The sequence below is a fragment of the Acomys minous genome (assembly GCF_964271855.1).
Source record: "Acomys minous genome assembly, chromosome: 12".
In the NCBI taxonomy this organism is placed as follows: Eukaryota; Metazoa; Chordata; class Mammalia; order Rodentia; family Muridae; genus Acomys; species Acomys minous.
In genome coordinates this window covers 25297234-25315936 of record NC_140493.1, presented here as the reverse complement: position 1 = coordinate 25315936, position 18703 = coordinate 25297234, and the positions used below count along the sequence as shown (strand labels likewise).

At 48.6% G+C, this 18703-nt stretch overlaps 1 protein-coding gene across 5 annotated transcripts; it reads left to right on the top strand.

Annotated features, from left to right (window-relative positions):
• Positions 1-114: 114 nt before the first annotated feature.
• ZNF7 (zinc finger protein 7) lies at positions 115-18313 on the top strand. 5 transcript variants are annotated; one of them, XM_084750880.1, is made up of 7 exons: positions 115-1360; positions 3276-3922; positions 7406-7758; positions 9274-9317; positions 9908-10031; positions 14242-14358; positions 15918-18313. In XM_084750880.1, the coding sequence occupies exons 4-7, from the start codon at positions 9315-9317 to the stop codon at positions 17672-17674; spliced, it is 2001 nt and encodes a 666-aa protein (XP_084607006.1). In that variant the 5' UTR covers positions 115-1360; positions 3276-3922; positions 7406-7758; positions 9274-9314; the 3' UTR covers positions 17675-18313. The 5 variants fall into 5 exon arrangements, with proteins under 5 accessions (XP_084607006.1, XP_084607004.1, XP_084607007.1 ...); XM_084750878.1 differs by lacking the exons at positions 115-1360; positions 3276-3922 and having other exon boundaries at positions 5722-7758; positions 9905-10031; XM_084750881.1 differs by lacking the exons at positions 115-1360; positions 3276-3922; positions 7406-7758 and adding an exon at positions 7774-7853.
• The last annotated feature ends 390 nt before the right edge of the window (positions 18314-18703 follow it).

Below are 18703 nucleotides of genomic sequence, written 5' to 3'. Positions count from 1 at the left end.
GGGTGTTTGTGCTGTGATCCTAGTGCTTGGGAAACTGAGGCAAGATGAATCGAATTCTAGGACAGCGTGAAATATATTGCAAGACCCTGTCTCAAAAAATAGGGTCTTGGGCCGGTTATAGTGGCACACGCCTTTAATTCCAGCATTTGGGTGGCAGAGGCAGGCGGATCGCTGTGAGTTCAAGGCCAGCCTGGTCTACAAAGCGAGTCCAAGACAGCCAAGGATACATAGAGAAACCCTGTGTCGAAAAACCTAAAAACAAACCAAACCAAAACAAACAAACAAAACAAAACAAAACACACACACACACAAACCAAACCAAACCAAAAAAAAAAAAAAAACCAACAACAACAACAACAACAACAGGGTCTTAACTTAATCCCAGCACTTGAGAGGTAGAAGCAGGAAAATCTCTGTGAGTTCAAGACCAGCCTGGTCTACATAGTTCCAGAACAGCCAAGGCTATGTAGAGAGACTCTGTCTCAAAAAAAAAAAAAAAAAAAGAAGAAGAAGAAAGAAAAGAAAAAAGAAAAAAGGGGTGGTAGTGGTGGAGGGAGAGAGGTAGAGTTGGCCAGAAATATTGTTTAAAACCGAAGACTATCTTTTGCCCAAACTAATTCGCACAGTCTGCACACAGCTTGAGCAGGGAGACAAGACAGCAGGTATGCTTGACTACTGAGCCATCTGTCCAACCCTCAGATTTATTGCCACAATGTAATGTTTTTTAAAAGATGTGGAGACTGCTGGGAAAAAAAATCAGTCATGATGTAATCTCAGTTGTACCTGTGGGCGTTTAAGCCAACTAAAAACAAGGCCTTTGTTTGTTTTTCAAATGGACATTATGTAGCCCTGGCTAGCCTTGAATTTGTATAATTCTTCTGCCTGGGTCTCCTGAGTAGCCTCCCTGGCTACAAAGCTTCCCTTGATTCTGTTTGTGATTTTGCAGGTTATTTTCTTACTCAGGACTGCTGGCGAGTAACCAAAGAGCTGGCAAGGCTGTTTTATTTAATGGTCGTGAATAGAGAGGTGGGCTGTACCCTCTTTTCCCAGAGCAGATCTAAAGCCTGAATCTTTGTGTCAAGTAGAAAAGGCCAATTGTTAGATACAGATTTGTTGATTTACTTAGTGGTTTACTTCAAGTACTGTTTGTACTGCCTAGTTGCCAAGCATGACTTCACTTGCTACCTGAAAAGACACAGCTGAAAGAATGGGTCGCTGTCCTTAAAAACCTGCTTACCTGCCCCGCCTTCTGGTTTTAGAGCTTCAAGGAGTATACGAACTGAACCCAGGACGGAAGCCTTTCAACGAGTCACATCTCTCCCTCCGTTCTCACTGGTGGCCGAGTGCTTACTCCCAAAAGGTCCCCGCCACACTGGTTGCTTTATGAAGACAGGCTTTCATTTTCTGCCCCATGTTTTCCTAGAAGTCACTCACTCAGGCTGGACTCGAACCTGAAGTGCTCTTCCTTCTTCAGCCTCTTGCCCAGTGCCAGGATTCCAGGCCTATGCCAGAAGGCTGGCCTTGGTTGTTGTTGGTTTTTTGTTTGTTTGTTTGTTTTAATTAGGACTGGGTTGTGTGGGTTGTGGTAGGAATGCCACCATTGACATTTTGAGAGTTTTTGGGGTTTTTTGTTTTTGTTCCTTCCTCTTTGTTTTGAGACAGTTTTACTGTAGAGATCAGATTGGTGTGGAATGAACACTCGATCCTTCTGTCTTGGCCTCCTAAGTACTGTGATCACAGATACCTTTTTTTTTTCCATTTCTAATTTTTGGTTGGATCTCTCAGGGTGGGTGGTTTTCATCATTATATCATTAAAAATGAGATGCCTAGGCCGGGTGTGGTGGTGCACGCCTTTAATCCCAGCACTCGGGAGGCAGAGGCAGGCGGACCGCTGTGAGTTCGAGGCCAGCCGGGTCTACAAAGCGAGTCTAGGACAGCCAAGGCTACACAGAGAAACCTTGTCTCAAAAAACCAAAAAAAAAAAAAAAAAAAAAAGAAAAGAAAAGAAAAAAGAGATGCCTGGTGGCACACGCCTTTAATCCCAGCACTCGGTAGCAGAGGCAGGTGGATCTCTGTGAGTTTGAGGCCAGCCTGGTCTACAAAGTGAGTCCAGGACAGCCAAGGCTATACAGAGAAATCCTGTCTCAAAAACAATAATAATAATAATAATAATAATAATGCCATGCAACCAATATGAATATGGAGAGATTTATTTGGGGAGAAGTTAAGTGGAGAGGAGTTGGGACCTAAGTGGGCCATGAGTGTAGAGAGACAGAGACAGAGAGAGACAGAAAAGGGGCTACCCTGAGAGAAAGTGCAAGAGTAAGAGAGTGCAGCCGAGCGTGGTGGCGCACACCTTTAATCCCAGCACTCGGGAGGCAGAGGCAGGCGGATCGCTGTGAGTTCGAGGCCAGCCTCGTCTACAAAGTGAGTTCAGGATGGCCCAGGCTACACAGAGAAACCCTGTCTTGAAAAAACAAAACAAAACAAAACAAAGAGTAAGAGAGTGCAAGAGACAAAGTGAGAGAGAGACAGATGGCAGGTTTGTCCCTTTTATAGCCTGTGCCCCTAGCACCCACCTGGTGGTGGGCTGTGATGATGTCAGGGGTTGCTAAGCAACCTAGAGGCAGCTATGCTAACAATAATGAGATTATAAAGATCCCAAGGTCATCTCCCAAGTGTCAGTATTGCCTCCCGACTAGACGGAGCCTGTCTGATCTCTCTCACCCCTCCCTACCCCAAACACCCCTGCACATTTGGGAAGATGTGATAACTTAGTGATTGGCAACTGAAAGCATGTGGTTACTGCTACAGAGCTTTACCTACTTCTAGCAAGCAGCATCTGTAAATAAACAGGAATAGATAGGGAAGTCCATTGTATGTTTCGGGCTCCGGCTGTTGACGGTGGTTCAATACTCAGCCACCAGCCTTGGAGCAGTGCCTGTGTACACTGCTAAGAGAAGCAGGCCCCTTTAAGGGGAAAACTACTATATTCATACATCTTCCAATTGCCCTTTCCTCCTGCCACCACCACCCCCACCCCCCCCACCCCCCCACCCCCCCACCCCCCCACCCCCCCCACCCCCCCACCCCCCCCCCACCCCCCCACCCCCACCCCCCCCACCCCCCCCCACCCCCCCACCCCCACCCCCCCCACCCCCCACCCCCCCCCCCCCCCCCCCCCCGCCTGTAGAACTTATGTAAACTGGGGCTGAAAAGGCGGCTAAGCAGTTAAGAGTACTGGCATGGTAACTCCCAACTGTTTGTGACTCCAGGTCCAGAGTATCTGATGCCCTCTTCTGGCCTTTGAGGGTACTTCATGTGCGTGGTGCAGAGACTTGGAAGCAAAACACTCCGTGCACATGGTGCACAGACAAATACATGGAGGTAAAATGAAAAAAGACATTTTTTGTTTTGTTTTGTTTTTTGAGACAAGGTTTTCTCTGTTACATAGAGAACTAGTTGTCCTGGACTATCTTTGAAGACCAGGCTGGCCTTGAACTCACTTGAGATCTGCCTGCCTCTGCCTTCCCAGTGCTGGGATTAAAGGCATGTACCACCATGCCCAGGCAGGAAAAAAAGTTTGTTTTTTTTTTTAAAGAAATAACTTAGAAGCTTTGCCTGACAGGGGAGACACCATGATTAGAAATGTGGTTTTCCCAAGCCGAGGCTTATCCATTGCAGGAAACTTAACTGCATAATTTGTGGTAAGTGGGGACTACATTTTTGAAAACAAAAATGCCCAGAAATGTTCCTGTCTACCGTTTTAATGAATCAATTTACTTCTTTTGTCTGTTTGTTTGACACAGGGTTTCTCTGTGTAACAGTCCTGGCTGTACTGGAACTTGCAATATAGACCAGGCTAGCCAGCAGCAGCTCATAGAGATCCGCCTGCCAGACCTCCCAAGTGCTGAGGTTAAAGGTGTGTACCATCAACACCTGGCTACTTACTTATTTCTCTTTGAGACAGGGTCCCCACGGTGTAGCCTTGGCTGGCCTAGGACAAACACACCGTGTAGAGTGTGTTGGTCTCAAACTCACAGAGATCCACCTACCCCTGCCTCCCACGTACTGGAATTAAGGGCATGTGCCATCACACCCAGATCTTCACTCTAATGCGTCTTGGCTGTGGCTGAACTGGCTTTGCACTCATCTAAGAAGGAGCTTAGTTAAACCTGAGGTTCAGTGGGCATGCTATAAACACAGAAACGGTGTCTGAATAAAGACTGGAAAGAAATCTGTCATCCTAGTTGGAAGGCTGTAGCATGTCTGACTTTCTTGTTTTGCCTTTACAAATGCCTGTGTTTGTAGCTACAGGCATTCCTCCTGCTTGGTGTACTGCCTGTTGATAGGGTTACTAACTACCAAGCAGCCGGGCTGTCGCATTGGGTTCCAGTTCACAGTGTCACCACTTCAGATGTGCAGGTGACCTTACTGCATTTCCAATGATTTGGTCTGTAATGAGTACACAGGGTAACTCCAGTCCCAGGGAAGTCAGTGCCCTCCTCTGGTTCTGTTAGCACTCCTCTGGTTAGCCCTCCTCTGGTTCTGTTAGCACTAGGCACACATGTGGTGTGCCTCCATGCATGCAAACAAAATACTCCTACAGACAAAATAACAAAAAAGATAAAATGAATAAATCTAGGGAGCGGTGGTAGCTTATACCTTTAATCCTGATACTCAGGAGCATGGCATTTGGCTTCGAGTTCAAGGCTAACCTGGTCTACAGGACAAGCTCCAGAACAGACAGGGCTACACAGAGAGACCTTGTCTCGGGAAAACAAACAAACAAAACCCAATAACAACAGCAACAAATATTTTTTTCTTGAGAGAGGTGTGATGGTACACACATGTAGTCCCAGCATTTGGGAGGGAGGAACAGGAGGACCACGAGCTTAAGGTTATCCATGGCTATGTAGGAAGTGCAGGGCCAGGATGGCCTATGTGAGAAGATGAAATTTCAGGTGTCTGTTAGATTGGTTGGCCAGTAAGCCCAAGGCATCACCTATCTCTGCCTTCTAGTTTTGAGCTTATAGACACTTACCCTTGGCTAGGCCTGGTTTGACGTTTGACATGGGTGCTGTAGATCTGAAATTAACAAGCAAGTTTTTATTTATTTACTTATTTAGGTTTTTCGAGATGGTTTCTCTATGTTTTCTTGGCTGGTCCTGGACTCACTTTGTAGACAAGGCTGGCCTCGAACTCACAGCGGATCCACCTGCCTCTGCCTCCCGAATGCTGGGATCAAAGGCGTGCTCCACCACACTCAGCTTAACAAGCAAGTTTTTGCCAACCTGACATAAACTAGTGTCACCTGGGAAGAGAGCATCTCAACTGAGGAATTTCCTCATGTGTCTGTGGGACATTTTCTTGAGTGGGAAATGCCATCCCTAGGCAGGTGGTCCTGGTTTGTATAAGAACAGCACAGTGCAGGCTGGAGAGATGGCTCAGTGGTTGAGAGCACTGACTGTTCTTCTGGAGGTCCTGAGTTCAATTCCCAGCAACCACATGGTGGCTCACAATCATATATAATGGGATCTTCTGGCCTGCAGGCAAAGTGTTGTATACATAATAATAAATAAATCTTAAAAAAAAAAGAAGGAAAGAAAAGAATAACAACAACAAACAAAAACAAAACAAAAGAACTGCACAGTGATGCACGCCTGTAGTCCTAACACCCCAGAGGCAGAGGCAGGTGGATCTCTGTGAGTTCAAGGCCAGCCTGGTCTACAGAGATCCAGGACAGCCAAGGCTACACAGAGAGGCTTTGTCTCGAAAACCAAACCAAACCAAACCAAAACCCATCAATTCCTTTGTAAGAAATTATATAATGTTCCGAAGAACAGGAGCTTCATAATGGGCTATTGGCAAAAGAAGATGAAGCAGAGAACGTGGGCGCTGGAGAGATGACGGAGAGGTTAAGAGTGCTTGCTGTTCATCCACAAGACCACAGTTCATTCAGTTCTTGGCACCTGCCATCAGGTGACTCACAACCACCTGTAACTCCAGGTCTAGGGTTCCTACACTCTCTTCTGGCAACCGTAGCATACACCCGCACAGATGCATATACACATAAGTAAAAAATAGGATGTATACACATTATAAACTGTCTAAGAAACAGAAGTCTATATAATCCAGCCATTTTGGTTACCTGGTCTTTTCATCTCTTTCTTTACCCTCCCGGCCTCTTGTTCTGGCTCCCCCATCATGTCCCCTCTCCTTACATAGCTCAGGGTCATGTTGACTCTGGACTCCCCCAGATGTCACTGCCTCTGACCGGCTGCCTTTTACCTACAATAAACTTTCTCCTTCACCGTACCTAGGAGCAGTCATGTCTCCTTTTTTTATTTCTTTTTTTTTTTTCATTCTCATTCACTTTGGACATAGTATAATGATCAGGTGGTCCCAAAAGCCTTCAGTTGGGAGGTGACCAAAGCCCAAATCACAGGGGCCACACATGCACACATACACAGAAGGCACACTCGCACAAGGCACACATACACACCTGCACGCACGCCCTCTCTCCTTCCTGATAGCCTCCAGCTGCTGTTAAAGCTCCCTTGGTGCTGCTTTCAAGAACTGAGGTTTTAGGCTGGGTGTGGTGACACATGCCTTTAATCCCAGCACTCGGGAGGCAGAGGTGGGTGGATCACTGTGAGTTTAGGGACAGCCTGGTCTACAAAGTGAGTCTGGAGATCCACCTGCCTCTGCCTCCCAAGTGCTGAAATTAAAAGCGTGTGCCACCATTTTTAAAATAGTTTATTTTATGAGCATTGGTGTAAGAGTGTCAGATCCCCCCATGTGGGTGCTGGGAATTAAACTAGGGTCCTCTGGAAGGGCAGTCAGTACTCTTAACCGCTGAGCCATCTCTCCAGCCCCGAAGATAGAATATTGAAGTAAGACTTTACCTTACTTTTTCACATTTTAGTCTTGGCATTTGTGTGTATCTTCAGATCCGGTTTGTGACCTCTACTATTAAAGTCTAAGTCTCAAAAGTATTGGTCTGGGGTCTCCAGACACCTGTGCGCCTCATTCCTTTTTGTCAGAAGCTGAGGAGGGTTTGGAGCGCGGTGACAAGCGTCCCTGACATCCAGAACAGAGACCGATGGGCAAGAGACCTTCACTGGGGTTCCCCCTCCACAGCCTCTCAGGCCCTAGCGCGACTGGTCCAACAGTTGTAGAGAACCCCAGTCCAGCCTCCTGTTTGTCAGACCTGTGCCTCCTCTAAAAGCCTCAGGCCAGCGTGCTCTATCTAGGCTACCGGAGGGTAAAGGTATCTGTGTTATTCACCAGTTCATTTTGCTAAGAAAAAGCTAAATGGGCTACACCCTGACAGAGTCAGCCTGAAAATCCAGTACCCTAAGCGTCTGGCCCAGCCCTTCCAGTAAGATTTTCACCCATGCAGGTCGGTTCACCAGGCAGAGCGGCTCACCGCCTGCTAACCATTCCTCTGCGGACCCCGCCTCCTCCGCTCCACGCTCGGCCGGGACCGGCCGGGGTCCCGGGTTCTGGCCCCGCCTCCCGCTCCTGCCTAGGCTTTCAGTGGTCTTCAATCGCAGACTCTTCCCGGCCCCGGGCTCCCGGCTCTACACACTCCTGGCTCTGCCTCTCAGGCCTCGGGGGCGGGACTGGAGAGCCATCCACGCACCGATCTGAACCGGCGGAAGTCGGCGGGCCGGCCGGGATGCTGAGGGATGGGCGTGCAAAGCCGTTTCCGGTGGCTCGCTTGTTGGCGGGTCCCTGACGCGCCCCGGCTGGGTGAGTCGGCCGCAGTTGCTTTCCTTGTTGTCAGGGCAAGGGGCACCCGCCTCTCCCCGAGAAGAGATGGAAGGCGCGGGCGGCTCGGTGCTGTTGTGAGTGCCTGGCGGGGGACTTGGTCCCAGCGGCTTCGAGACGGAATAGCCTGAGCATCACAGCTCCTTCTAGCCCGCTCCCGAGCATCACAGCTCCTTCTAGCCCGCTCCCGAGCTCCAGTGTTGGGCCTGAGTAAGGCGGCTTCCCTCCGGGCCTGCCTGCGGCCTCCGTAGTTCCTCCTGAGTAATCACTTCCAGGGACCATCTTTCCCCTCAGTTTCTGCACCTGAAAGGCCTGGACTCGGTGACAGAGCCTGAAAGTGTTGTCACAGTCGTCGACCCAGCAGGCACCTGAGGATTTGCCCTTCTGTATCTGAGACCGCTGGCGGTCTAAATGCTGGGCCCTTCTACCTGGGTTAGCCAATGGCCGGATAGCTATCCTGAGTAAAGCTACCTAGGAAGCCCGCTTCCTTCCTCCCATTCTGACCTGGGAGAGGGGCAGGAGGGTGAGGAAGTGGGGGGAGTGGCTAGGAGGGACCTAAGGGCTTTGGTTTAGCCTAAGGGGGCGTCCAGAAACTGTAGGTTGTTGCCGACCTTCTTGCTTAGGGTGGCTGCATCCTATTCTGGAATTTAGGTACTTAAGGACAGGAGTTCCGTTTTCCCTCAGGCCTTTCCTCTGGCCTCTGTCTCCTACTGCCTCCAGTTGACTCTACTTTCCTTGTTTCGTTTGCTTCACACACTGGCTCACTTTGCCAGTTTTTTCCTACCACCATCATCACCTTGGCTTGGGCCCCTGGAGGAAGACATCCATCCCTTTAGACAGTACCAGAGTTTCTTACGTAAACACTGGTTCCCTGTACTCCAGCGCTCTCGTGGTTGTGATTTTGGTGTGGCTGTTGTCTTTTTGTTGTTGTTGTTTTCTTAAAAAAAAAAAAAAAAGATTTATTTATTTATTAAGTATACAGTGTTTTGCCTGCACGTACACCAGAAGAGGGCACAAGACCTCATTATAGATGGTTGTGAGCCACCGTGTGGTTGCTGGGAATTGAACTCAGGACCTTTGGAAGAGCAAGCTATGCTCTTAACCTCTGAGCCATCTTCCAGCCCGTTTTTTGTTTTTCAAGACAAGGTTTCTCTGTGTAGCCCTGGCTGGCTTTGTAGACTGGACTGGCCTCAAACTCACAGCGATCCGCCTGCCTCTGCCTCCTGAGTGCTGGGATTGAAGGTGTGCGCCATCACCACCTGGCTCAGCAGCCATTCTTAATGAGTTTGTGCAGTGATTCAACCCCTCATCCCCACACAGGCAAGAAGACCCAGGCTGATACTCCAATCAGTGCAGACCTGTGTTTGCCCAAACCCGTTTCTCTGTATGTCTGCCACTGGTGGTAACGAAGTGGGAAATACAAAGACCCGCTGATCATACTGGGAATTGGGGAGCTTCCTCCACCCTGACTTCTAACCTTTTCATAATTTCTCACAGGTATCTGAGTCAAGACAAGTGGATCCCACCCTCCAAACCTCATGGTAGGAAGCCTGGCTGTCTGTATTCCCTCTCTTGTCCTGTCAAACGTTCACTTCCTACTTTTGGGGATGGCCTGAGCATATCATATCCAACCTTGGCTCTCACTGTGGCTCTTGCCAGGCTCAGTCCCTGAGACAATGAGTAATCGTTGCTCAGACCAGAACCTAGCTGTGTCTGTTCAGTGGGGAGGAGCGTGAGGTAACTACCGTGGACTGAGTCCCTTCTTTTCTCTAAGAGGATTTTTTTTTTTAGATTTATTTAATATTATGAATACAGTGCTCTGTCCCTCTGTCTGCATGTACACCCGCAGACCAGAAGAGGGCATCAGATCACATTCTGGATGGCTGTGAGCCACCATGTGGTTGCTGGGAATTGAACTCAGGACCTCTGTCTAGAGGAGCAGGCAGTGCCCTTGACCTCTGAGCCATCTCTCCAGCCCCTTTTCTACTAAGATTTTAAGGGCCAAAGGGTCCCTGGGACTCTAGTTCAACCCCATGGGCCACCCGCTTGAGATAACACCGTGTTTACTTAGGTGCCAGGGTGGAGTCGCCACCTAGAGTATCTGGGCTGCTAGTGTGTGTCCTTTCAGGAGGCGGTGACGTTCGGCGACGTGGCTGTGCACTTCTCTCGGGAGGAGTGGCAGTGTCTGGATTCTGGCCAGCGGGCGCTCTACAGGGAGGTGATGCTGGAGAACCACAGCAGTGTGGCTGGACTCGGTGAGGCTGCGCCTGGGGACCCGTGCTAGACAGTCAGCATCCACCCAGCCCCTGTCGGGGACGGGGAGGTGCATAGGCTGCGCCTGGGGACCCGTGCTAGACAGTCAGCATCCACCCAGCCCCTGTCGGGGACGGGGAGGTGCATAGGCTGCGCCTGGGGACCCTTGCTAGACAGTCAGCATCCACCCAGCCCCTGTCGGGGACGGAGAGGTGCATAGGCTGCGCCTGGGGACCCTTGCTAGACAGTCAGCATCCACCCAGCCCCTGTCGGGGACGGAGAGGTGCATAGGCTGCGCCTGGGGACCCGTGCTAGACAGTCAGCATCCACCCAGCCCCTGTCGGGGACGGGGAGGTGCATAGGCTGCGCCTGGGGACCCGTGCTAGACAGTCAGCATCCACCCAGCCCCTGTCCGGGACGGGGAGGTGCATGCTAACGGCGAAACCTTAAAGTCTGAATGTGCCAGGCTAGTGGGTGGAAAGTGTCAGGGTTAGCAAATGAACTACAGAAGCTGAGCAGACTGTTAAACATTAAGAAAGTAAAAATGAGCCCAAGGCCAAGATGCTTTCACAGGGACGTTCTGCCTCAAACTTCAGGCTGGGTGTGATGTCCACACTCATCGTCTCAGCAGCTGCTCAGGAGGCAGCGGCAAGGGGACCACTTACTTGCCCAGGAGTTCTAGGCCAGACTAGGCAGCAGTGCGATTACCATCTCAAAAAAACAAAAAAGAAAAAAAAAAAGTTCAACAACTCAGTGCTGAAACACGAAGTTATTATTGAAGCAGAGACTTTGGGGAAAGAGCGGCGGGTTTCCTTGTGAAACTAGGCAGCTTGCCTAGTGAGCCAGTGCAGTTCCACTCACAGGCACATCACGACTGCGTGTGGGAAGGGCCTGGGAAAACAGGTAATGCACCTGAAGCTCTTTGGCTCGACCCTGAGAGCCATACAGAAGAAGTGGCTGCTATACACTAGGAAAGAACGCTTAGGCATTGACCCCACAGAAGGTTAAAACCCCAAAGAAGAAAAACATCATCGTTCCTGGCAGGCGGGGCCCCGCGGGAAGTAGATATGGATGATGGAGCAAGAGGAACAATATACTCCATGTGTTTTCCATCTTGGGACAGGGACACGTGATAAACTTTAGGTGCATTTAACACAGCTCTCACAAGCTGGGCGTGGTGGCACACGCCTTTAATCCCAGCACTCGGGAGGCAGAGGCAGGCGGATTGCTGTGGGTTCGAGGCCAGCCTGGTCTACAAAGTGAGTCCAGGACAGCCAAGGCTACACAGAGAAACCCTGTCTTGGGGGAAAAAAAAAAGACAGCTCTTGCAAAGTGCCAAATAAGCTTAAATTGTTGGTGGCATAATCAGTATTTTTTGTTAAAATTCTGAGATGTACATTTAATAATATATTTTATGATGTCGTTTTGGTAAAATCTAACACAAGATATATTATACATCTAAATACCCACAAGTCAGTAGGGAACCCCAACCTGTTTTAAGCAATGCTAAAGAGCTGCACAAGCTTATGATTTCACAACCTAATAAAGTGACGAGCAAGGATACAACAGGATGCCCAGACTCTCAAAATCCAGACAAGCTGAAAAAAACAACAGAATTTGTTGTGTTTTGTTTTTGGAGACAGAGTTTCTCTGTGCTGCCTCGGCTGTCCTGGACTTTCTTTGTAGACCAGGCTGGAACTCAAAGCGATCCTCCTGCCACTGCCTGGAGAGCTGGGATTAAAGGCATGTACCACCACACCTGGCCCAGCATCATCTTTTTATGATGACCTATCGGTTCTGCTATGGGACTTTCTTCATCTTTTCAAAGATTTCTCTCTTTCTGTTTTTTGTTTGCTTGACAGTTGGTTCCTTGGTTTGGTTTTTACCAGATAAGGTTTCTCTGTGTATCACTGGCTGTCCTGGAACTCACTCTGTAGACCAGGCTGGTCTCAGATGCAGAGATCCATCTGCCTGCCTCTGCCTCCGGAGTGCCACCACTGCCAGCTGGTTTTTTGGTTTGGTTTGGTTTGTTTGTTTGTTTGTTTGTTTGAGACAAGGTTTCTCTGTGTAGCTGTGGCTGTCCTGGACTCACTTTGTAGACCAGGCTGGCCTCAAACTCACAGCGATCCACCTGCCTCTGCCTCCCGAGTGCTAGAATCAAAGGCGTGCACCGCCCCGGGCCCAGCCCATTTTCTTTTAAGACAAGGTGATCTCATGAATCCATAGCTGAATGCCGTATCTTTTTTGTTGTTGTTTGTTTGTTTTTGTTTTGAGACAGGGTTTCTCTGTGTAGCCTTGGCTGTCCTAGACTCGCTTTGTAGACGAGGCTCACAGTGATGAGCCTGCCTCTGCCTCCCGAGTGCTGGGATTAAAGGCGTGCGCCACCACCGCCGGCTGAATCTTAACTCACAGTATAATTGAGGGTGACCTGTGAATTTGTGGTTCTCTTGCCTACATCTCCCAGGTGCTGAGCTAACATGTCTGGGCCACAATGCCCAATGTATGTCATGATGCTCTTAACTCAGGACCGTTGTTGGCAGGATTGGCAAGCACTCTCCCGACCCGGCTGCACCACCAGCCCACTGTTCTTGTTTTGTGCCTTCGCTCCTGTTTTTTGTTGCCTCCTCCCACTTTTACTGGTTTTGTTCTTTTGTTATAGAGACTTATGTTTTTCTGCTCACCCCTTCTTCAGCTTGATAGAGCGTGTTTGTTTGTTTGTTTGTCTGTCTGTTTGTACTCCTGTCCTGGAACTCACTATGGAGACTGCTTTGGAGTCGCAGAGCTTGACCTCCCTCCATCACCCAAGTGCTGGCGTTAAAGGCACACACACCCAGGCTTGGCTGGGGTTAACAGTTTTACTAACACATTTGTGTTCTTATTGACAGTAAAATTCATCATTAATGCTATAGTTATGTTGTGTAGAATTTGACTCATAGTAAAAGTAGTTATCATTTAATTTCTAAATAGCTGTCCGTTTGTGAATTGCCTGTTAGTGGTTAATGTCCTCTGTTCTTTGGTAGGTCCACAACTCCTGGGCGTGACTTGGCCCAAGGATGTTTGTTTGCTGATGAGCGTGGGGCCCCCGCCTGTACTTAAAGCCTGAGCCTCTTACGGTGCCATGTATTTAACTTTTTGATGTCGTGACATGATGTCCTTTACAAGGGTCATATTCAAGAACCTTTACTAAAACAAAACAAAAAGACACTTCACGTTTGAAATAAGTTCATGATTTTGTGTCGGGCCACATCCATAACTGTCGTTGTCTGCATGTGGCTTGTGGGTTGTAGGTTACACATGGCTGCTAGATCGTGCACACTTCTCTGCCTCTTCTACCATGTATGGGAAGACTAAGGGAAACATCAAGCCGCGTTGTTGTTGTTGTTGTTGTTTTTCTAATGTGTATGAGTGTTTTGCTTGTATGTATGGCTGTGTACCTGCTGGAACTGGAATTCCAGACAGTGCGAGCTGCCGTTTAGGAGCTGGACAATGTCCACTGGAAGAGGGATGAGTGCTCTTAGCTGCTGAGCCATCTCTCTAGTCCCACTTTGCTGATCCCTGATTGGCTATGGCTTGGCCAACTTTATGATCTGGAGTTTGAGACCTCCTCTTGGGATGTAAAATCTGTTTCATTCGTTTTATTATTATTTTGTTTATTTTTTTTCCTTTTTTTGTTTTTTGTTCTTTTGTTTTTTTTTTGTTTGTTTGTTTTTTCAAGCCAAGGTTTCTCTGTGTAGCCTTGACTGTCATGGAATTTGCTCTGTAGACTAAGCTGGCCTTGAACTCAGAGATGCCTCTGCCTCCCAGGTGCTGGGATTAAAGGTGCGCCACCAACCACCCAGTTAAATTTTGTTTCTTGGCTGTCACTGCCTCTTGGAGTATCCTTGCCTTCTGAACTAGAGGAAGAAAGAGCTGTGGCTTTGCAGAATGTGGTGCTAGCAGGGCTGGGCTGAAGCCTCCCTTCTCCATTTGTACCCTGAGGAGATCCAGCCTGTTCTTTGATGACAATGTTCTCTGATGACTGTGGAAGTCTGGGTGCTTTTCCTGTCCAGTCTACTGAGCTAGAGAGAAGGGGCTGCAATGGGTGCAGCACCTCGTCCCTTATCACCCTCCGGAATAGGCTCTGCATCTCCCTAGCAACCCCTGTCTTTGTGGCTGGAAATGAGAAGGGCGCTGACTCACTTCCAGCATCTCCTTCTCTACCTCACCACACAGCAGGATTCCTGGTCCTTAAGCCTGAGCTGATCTCCCGGCTGGAGCAAGGACAAGAGCCATGGGTCCTTGACCTACAGGGAGCAGAAGGGACAGAGACATCATGGATTTGCCAGACAGGTGAGGCCCAGGCTCTGTCATAGAGAAGGTCTGAATAAAAAGGAGCTGAGGGGCTGGAGAGATGGCTCAGAGGTTAAGAGCACCGTCTGTTCTTCCGAAGGTCCCAAGTTCAATTCCCAGCAACCACATGGTGGCTCACGACCACCTGTAATGAGATCTGGTGCCTTCTTGTGTTGGGCAGGCACACGTGTGGGCAGAATACTGTGTAAATAATAAATAAACCTTAAAAAAAAAAAAAAAGGAGCTGAGGTGAGGTCTTGAGGCAGTGGGAGGCTGGGGTGAGTCCTGATGGCCAGGCTGGGCTGCCGAGGAACACTGCCAGGAAGCCAGCCCTAGAGAGAGCCACAGCTGGGTATGTGGCCACCTCTAGGAAGACTGTACCACAAAAGGCAAGGACACAAAGCACTTGTCCACTCAGCTGCTATGTGTCATGTCATGTAATTAATGGTCACAGAGAAAGGCCTGTGGAATCAGGACAGGAAGGCAACCTATGTAGAGTCTAGAAGGAAAGTAGATGCCATGAAGGCCTCTTTGCGGTTCTGGGCTCTCAGTCCCTGCCCAAACTTGCCCCAGGGAAGAAGTCAGTGTGAACTACTGGGTGTGGCCACTCTGCCAATGATCTGATGTTCTAATGTTATTGTATCACATGATAAAACATTCTGATTAAAGCATCTTAGGAAGGAAAATCTCTTCTCGGCCTTTTGGCTAAGATCAAGTGTAAAACAACTGAGGAAGGAAAGCATTGATTTCAGTTTACATGCCCAGGTCAGAAGCTGTCATTGTAGGAGGTCAGGGCAGAAACTGAAGCACAAACAGCAGAGGAACACTCTTACTGGCCTGCACTCTGGCCAGCGTCCTGCTCCCTTATACAGTCCACACATACACGGCCACTGCGGGCCAGGTCTTTCCGTAATAAGTCATCAGTCAAGACAGTGTCACAGATGGCTGCAGGCCATCTGATCTGGACAGTTTTTACTCCATGGTTCCTTTTCCAAGTAACCTAGATGGTGCTGACTAACTGTCACACCTATAGCAGGGCTTCCCAGGTGTGGGTTTCTAGTTTGGGTCCTTCTCAGAGCCTGCCTTGAGGACAGCCATGGACAGGCTGAGCTCCCGGTTCTGCTCTGGGCTCTAACAGCTAAGACACCACCTCCTCAGCCACGCTCTTACGTTCCTGTCTGTTTTTCAGTCAGACCCCCTTTTGTCCTCACTTGCCAGGCAGCATGCGTAGGGGCCTCTAACCTGCTGTGATAAACTCTTGACTGACTCCTGCCATTGCTCTGTGCAGTCTCACTTTGCATACTCTAGGACAGCCCCCTCCTCAGTGCCCTCTAGGGTGACCCTCTCTGCACATGGAGCTCTTAGCATCCTGCCTTGTAGACATGAGCATCTCATCACTGTCCAGTGACCTAAACTGTGAGGACTTCCCTTTGTAGCTCCTCGCCACACATTCCATTTGGGGTGTGTTGTGGTGCTGGCACTCCCTGAAGCCCCTGGTGGTCTCTGCCTTTTCTCTGAGTTCACATGTAAGGAACATTTTCACTTTGTGTTTATTTCAGATTCTGCTATTAGAACTGGTCCCAAGCAGACCTGTGAGTACAGGAACATTCTCAAGAGGCAGATTCCTGGCTTTGGAGACAATTTGGATTCTAAGGTCTTGCCAGGTAATCACCCCGGCAGCCTTGGGGTAAGAGCGAGTGGCTCACTCCTCCAGAAGCGCCATTTGGAGAACGAGACCGTGGCTTCCAAGAACGACACTCAGAACACTATGGAGCCTCAGGCCACTAGTGTGGGTCACCAGCCCGATGAACAGAGAGGCATTATGAAGGGGACAGGACACTGTGAAGTGTGCGGCAGAGTCTTTAGACCAACTTTGAACCTGGATCCATATCTGGAAAGGAACGTGCAGGAAAAACCGTACAGATGCCAGGAGTGCCAGAAACGATTATCTGACTGCTCACAGGAGAAATACAACACTGACTTCCATGGGAAGACTTCCTCTTATGAGTGCGAGGAATGTGGGAAGGTTTTCAGGCTGTGCTCACAACTCAGTCAGCATCAGAGAATCCACACTGGAGAGAAACCGTTTAAATGTGTTGACTGTGGGAAGGCTTTTCGGCTGAGCTCCAAGCTTATTCAGCATCAAAGAATTCACACTGGAGAGAAGCCTTATAGGTGTGAGGACTGTGGGAAAACCTTTGGTCAGAGCTCAAGTCTCATCCATCATCAGAGAATCCACACAGGAGAAAGGCCCTACAGTTGTCAAGAGTGCGGGAAAGCCTTCAGCCAGCAGTCACAGCTGGTCAGACATCAGAGGACTCACACGGGAGAGAGGCCCTACCCCTGCCAGGAGTGTGGCAAGGCCTTCAGCCAGAGCTCAACCCTAGCCCAGCATCAGAGGATGCACACTGGGGAGAAACCTCAGATGTCAAGAGCTTCAGAGAACCCAGGCCTTATTGCCCATCAGAGAAATAACGTCATAGAGAAGCCATTCAGGTGCGAGGAGTGTGGGAAAGCCTTCAGGTGGGTCTCTCGCCTGAATCAACACCTGCTCATTCATACCGGAGAGAAACCCTACAAGTGCAACAAATGCACGAAAGCCTTTGGTTGTAGCTCACGACTGATTCGCCATCAGAGAACTCACACTGGGGAAAAACCGTTCAAATGCGATGAGTGTGGGAAGGGCTTTGTCCAGGGTTCACACCTCACTCAGCATCAGCGAATCCACACAGGAGAGAAACCCTATGCGTGCAATGACTGTGGGAAAGCCTTTAGCCAGAGCTCCAGCCTCATTTACCACCAGAGGATTCATAAGGGAGAGAAGCCATATGAATGCATCCAGTGTGGAAAAGCCTTCAGTATGAGCACACAGCTCACCATCCACCAGAGGGTTCACACTGGGGAGAGACCCTATAAGTGTACCGAGTGTGGAAAAGCCTTCAGTCAAAACTCAACCCTTTTCCAGCACCAGATAATTCATGCTGGCGTGAAGCCCTACGAGTGTAGTGAGTGTGGAAAAGCCTTCAGCCGGAGCTCATACCTTATTGAACACCAGAGAATACACACCAGAGCCCAGTGGGACTGTGAATTTGGAAACGCCCTGGAAAGTTCCACCTTTTTGAACCATAAAAAAGTGAACACTGTAAAAAAGTTGCACCAGTGTGATGACTGTGAGAAGATATTCAGGTGGCGTTCACACCTGATTATACACCAGAGGATTCACACAGGGGAGAAGCCTTACAAATGTAATGCTTGTGGCAAAGCTTTTAATCGGAGCTCAAGGCTCACTCAGCACCAAAAAATTCACATGGGATAAATCATTTACCTAAATGTCTTAGTTACTTCTCTACTGCTGTGGTGACACCACGACCAAGGCAACTTATAAAGGAGCTTATTTGAGGCTTACGGCTTCAGAGAGCACTCACAGCCATCATGGCCGGGAGCACAGTGCTAGAGCAGTAACTGAGAGCTCACATCTGAAGACATACTAGGCAGAGTGACACACCTTCAAGGACACATCTAATAATAATTCCCAGACAGAGGACCAACCAAATATTCAAACATACGAGCCTAAGTAGGGCATTTTATCTAAGTATGTAACTGTGAGTAAGTCAGAAGCCTTATTTTATTTGAGTAATTTATACTAACAGAAACTTGAGAATGCTGGAGAAGATTCAGATTTGTTTTTTGTTTTTGTTTTTTTGTTTTGTTTTGTTTTGTTTTTTGAGACAAGGTTTCTCTGTGTAGCCTTGGTTGGTCTGGACTCTCTTTGTAGACCAGGGTAGCCTCACACTCAGAGAGATCCGCCTACCTCTGCCTCCTGAGTGCTAGGATTAAAGGCATGCGCCACCACGCCTGGCCAGATTTGTTCTTAAAGAATATTCTACTTATGAAAATGTTTTGTGTCTGGAATGTTTGACATTTACCCATTAAATAAAGTGTGTGTCAAGGTGTAGCCTGTACTTTGAACTCATAGACTGGATCTTTGTACTATGGGTGAGAAATAAATATTAGGAAAGCCTGTGAGGCCTAAGCAACAGCTTAAGTGAAGCCACCAACTCCAGGCCTGGCAGCACATATTTGCAACCCCAGCACTCAGGCAGAAGTAAAAAGTCATCTAGATCATGCCTTTAAATAAAATTTAAAAGTCAAAAAAAAAAAAAAAGAAAAGAAAAGAAAAGCCAGGCATGGTGCTGCATGCTTTTAATTCCAGCACTTGGGAGGCAGAGACAAAAACCAAAAAAGAAAAAAGGAAACCTGGATACTTAGCTGTATAGAGTCTAACCCTGAAAGCATCTTTTCTGTTGTCCCAGTTCAGAGCTAGAAGCTTGTGTAAAAAAAAAAA

Coding starts and splice junctions, on each gene's coding strand:
- ZNF7 (XM_084750878.1), top strand. Junction 10,032..14,241: donor CAGCAGTGTGGCTGGACTCG/GTGAGGCTGCGC, acceptor CTCACCACACAG/CAGGATTCCTGGTCCTTAAG. Junction 14,359..15,917: donor ATCATGGATTTGCCAGACAG/GTGAGGCCCAGG, acceptor TGTTTATTTCAG/ATTCTGCTATTAGAACTGGT.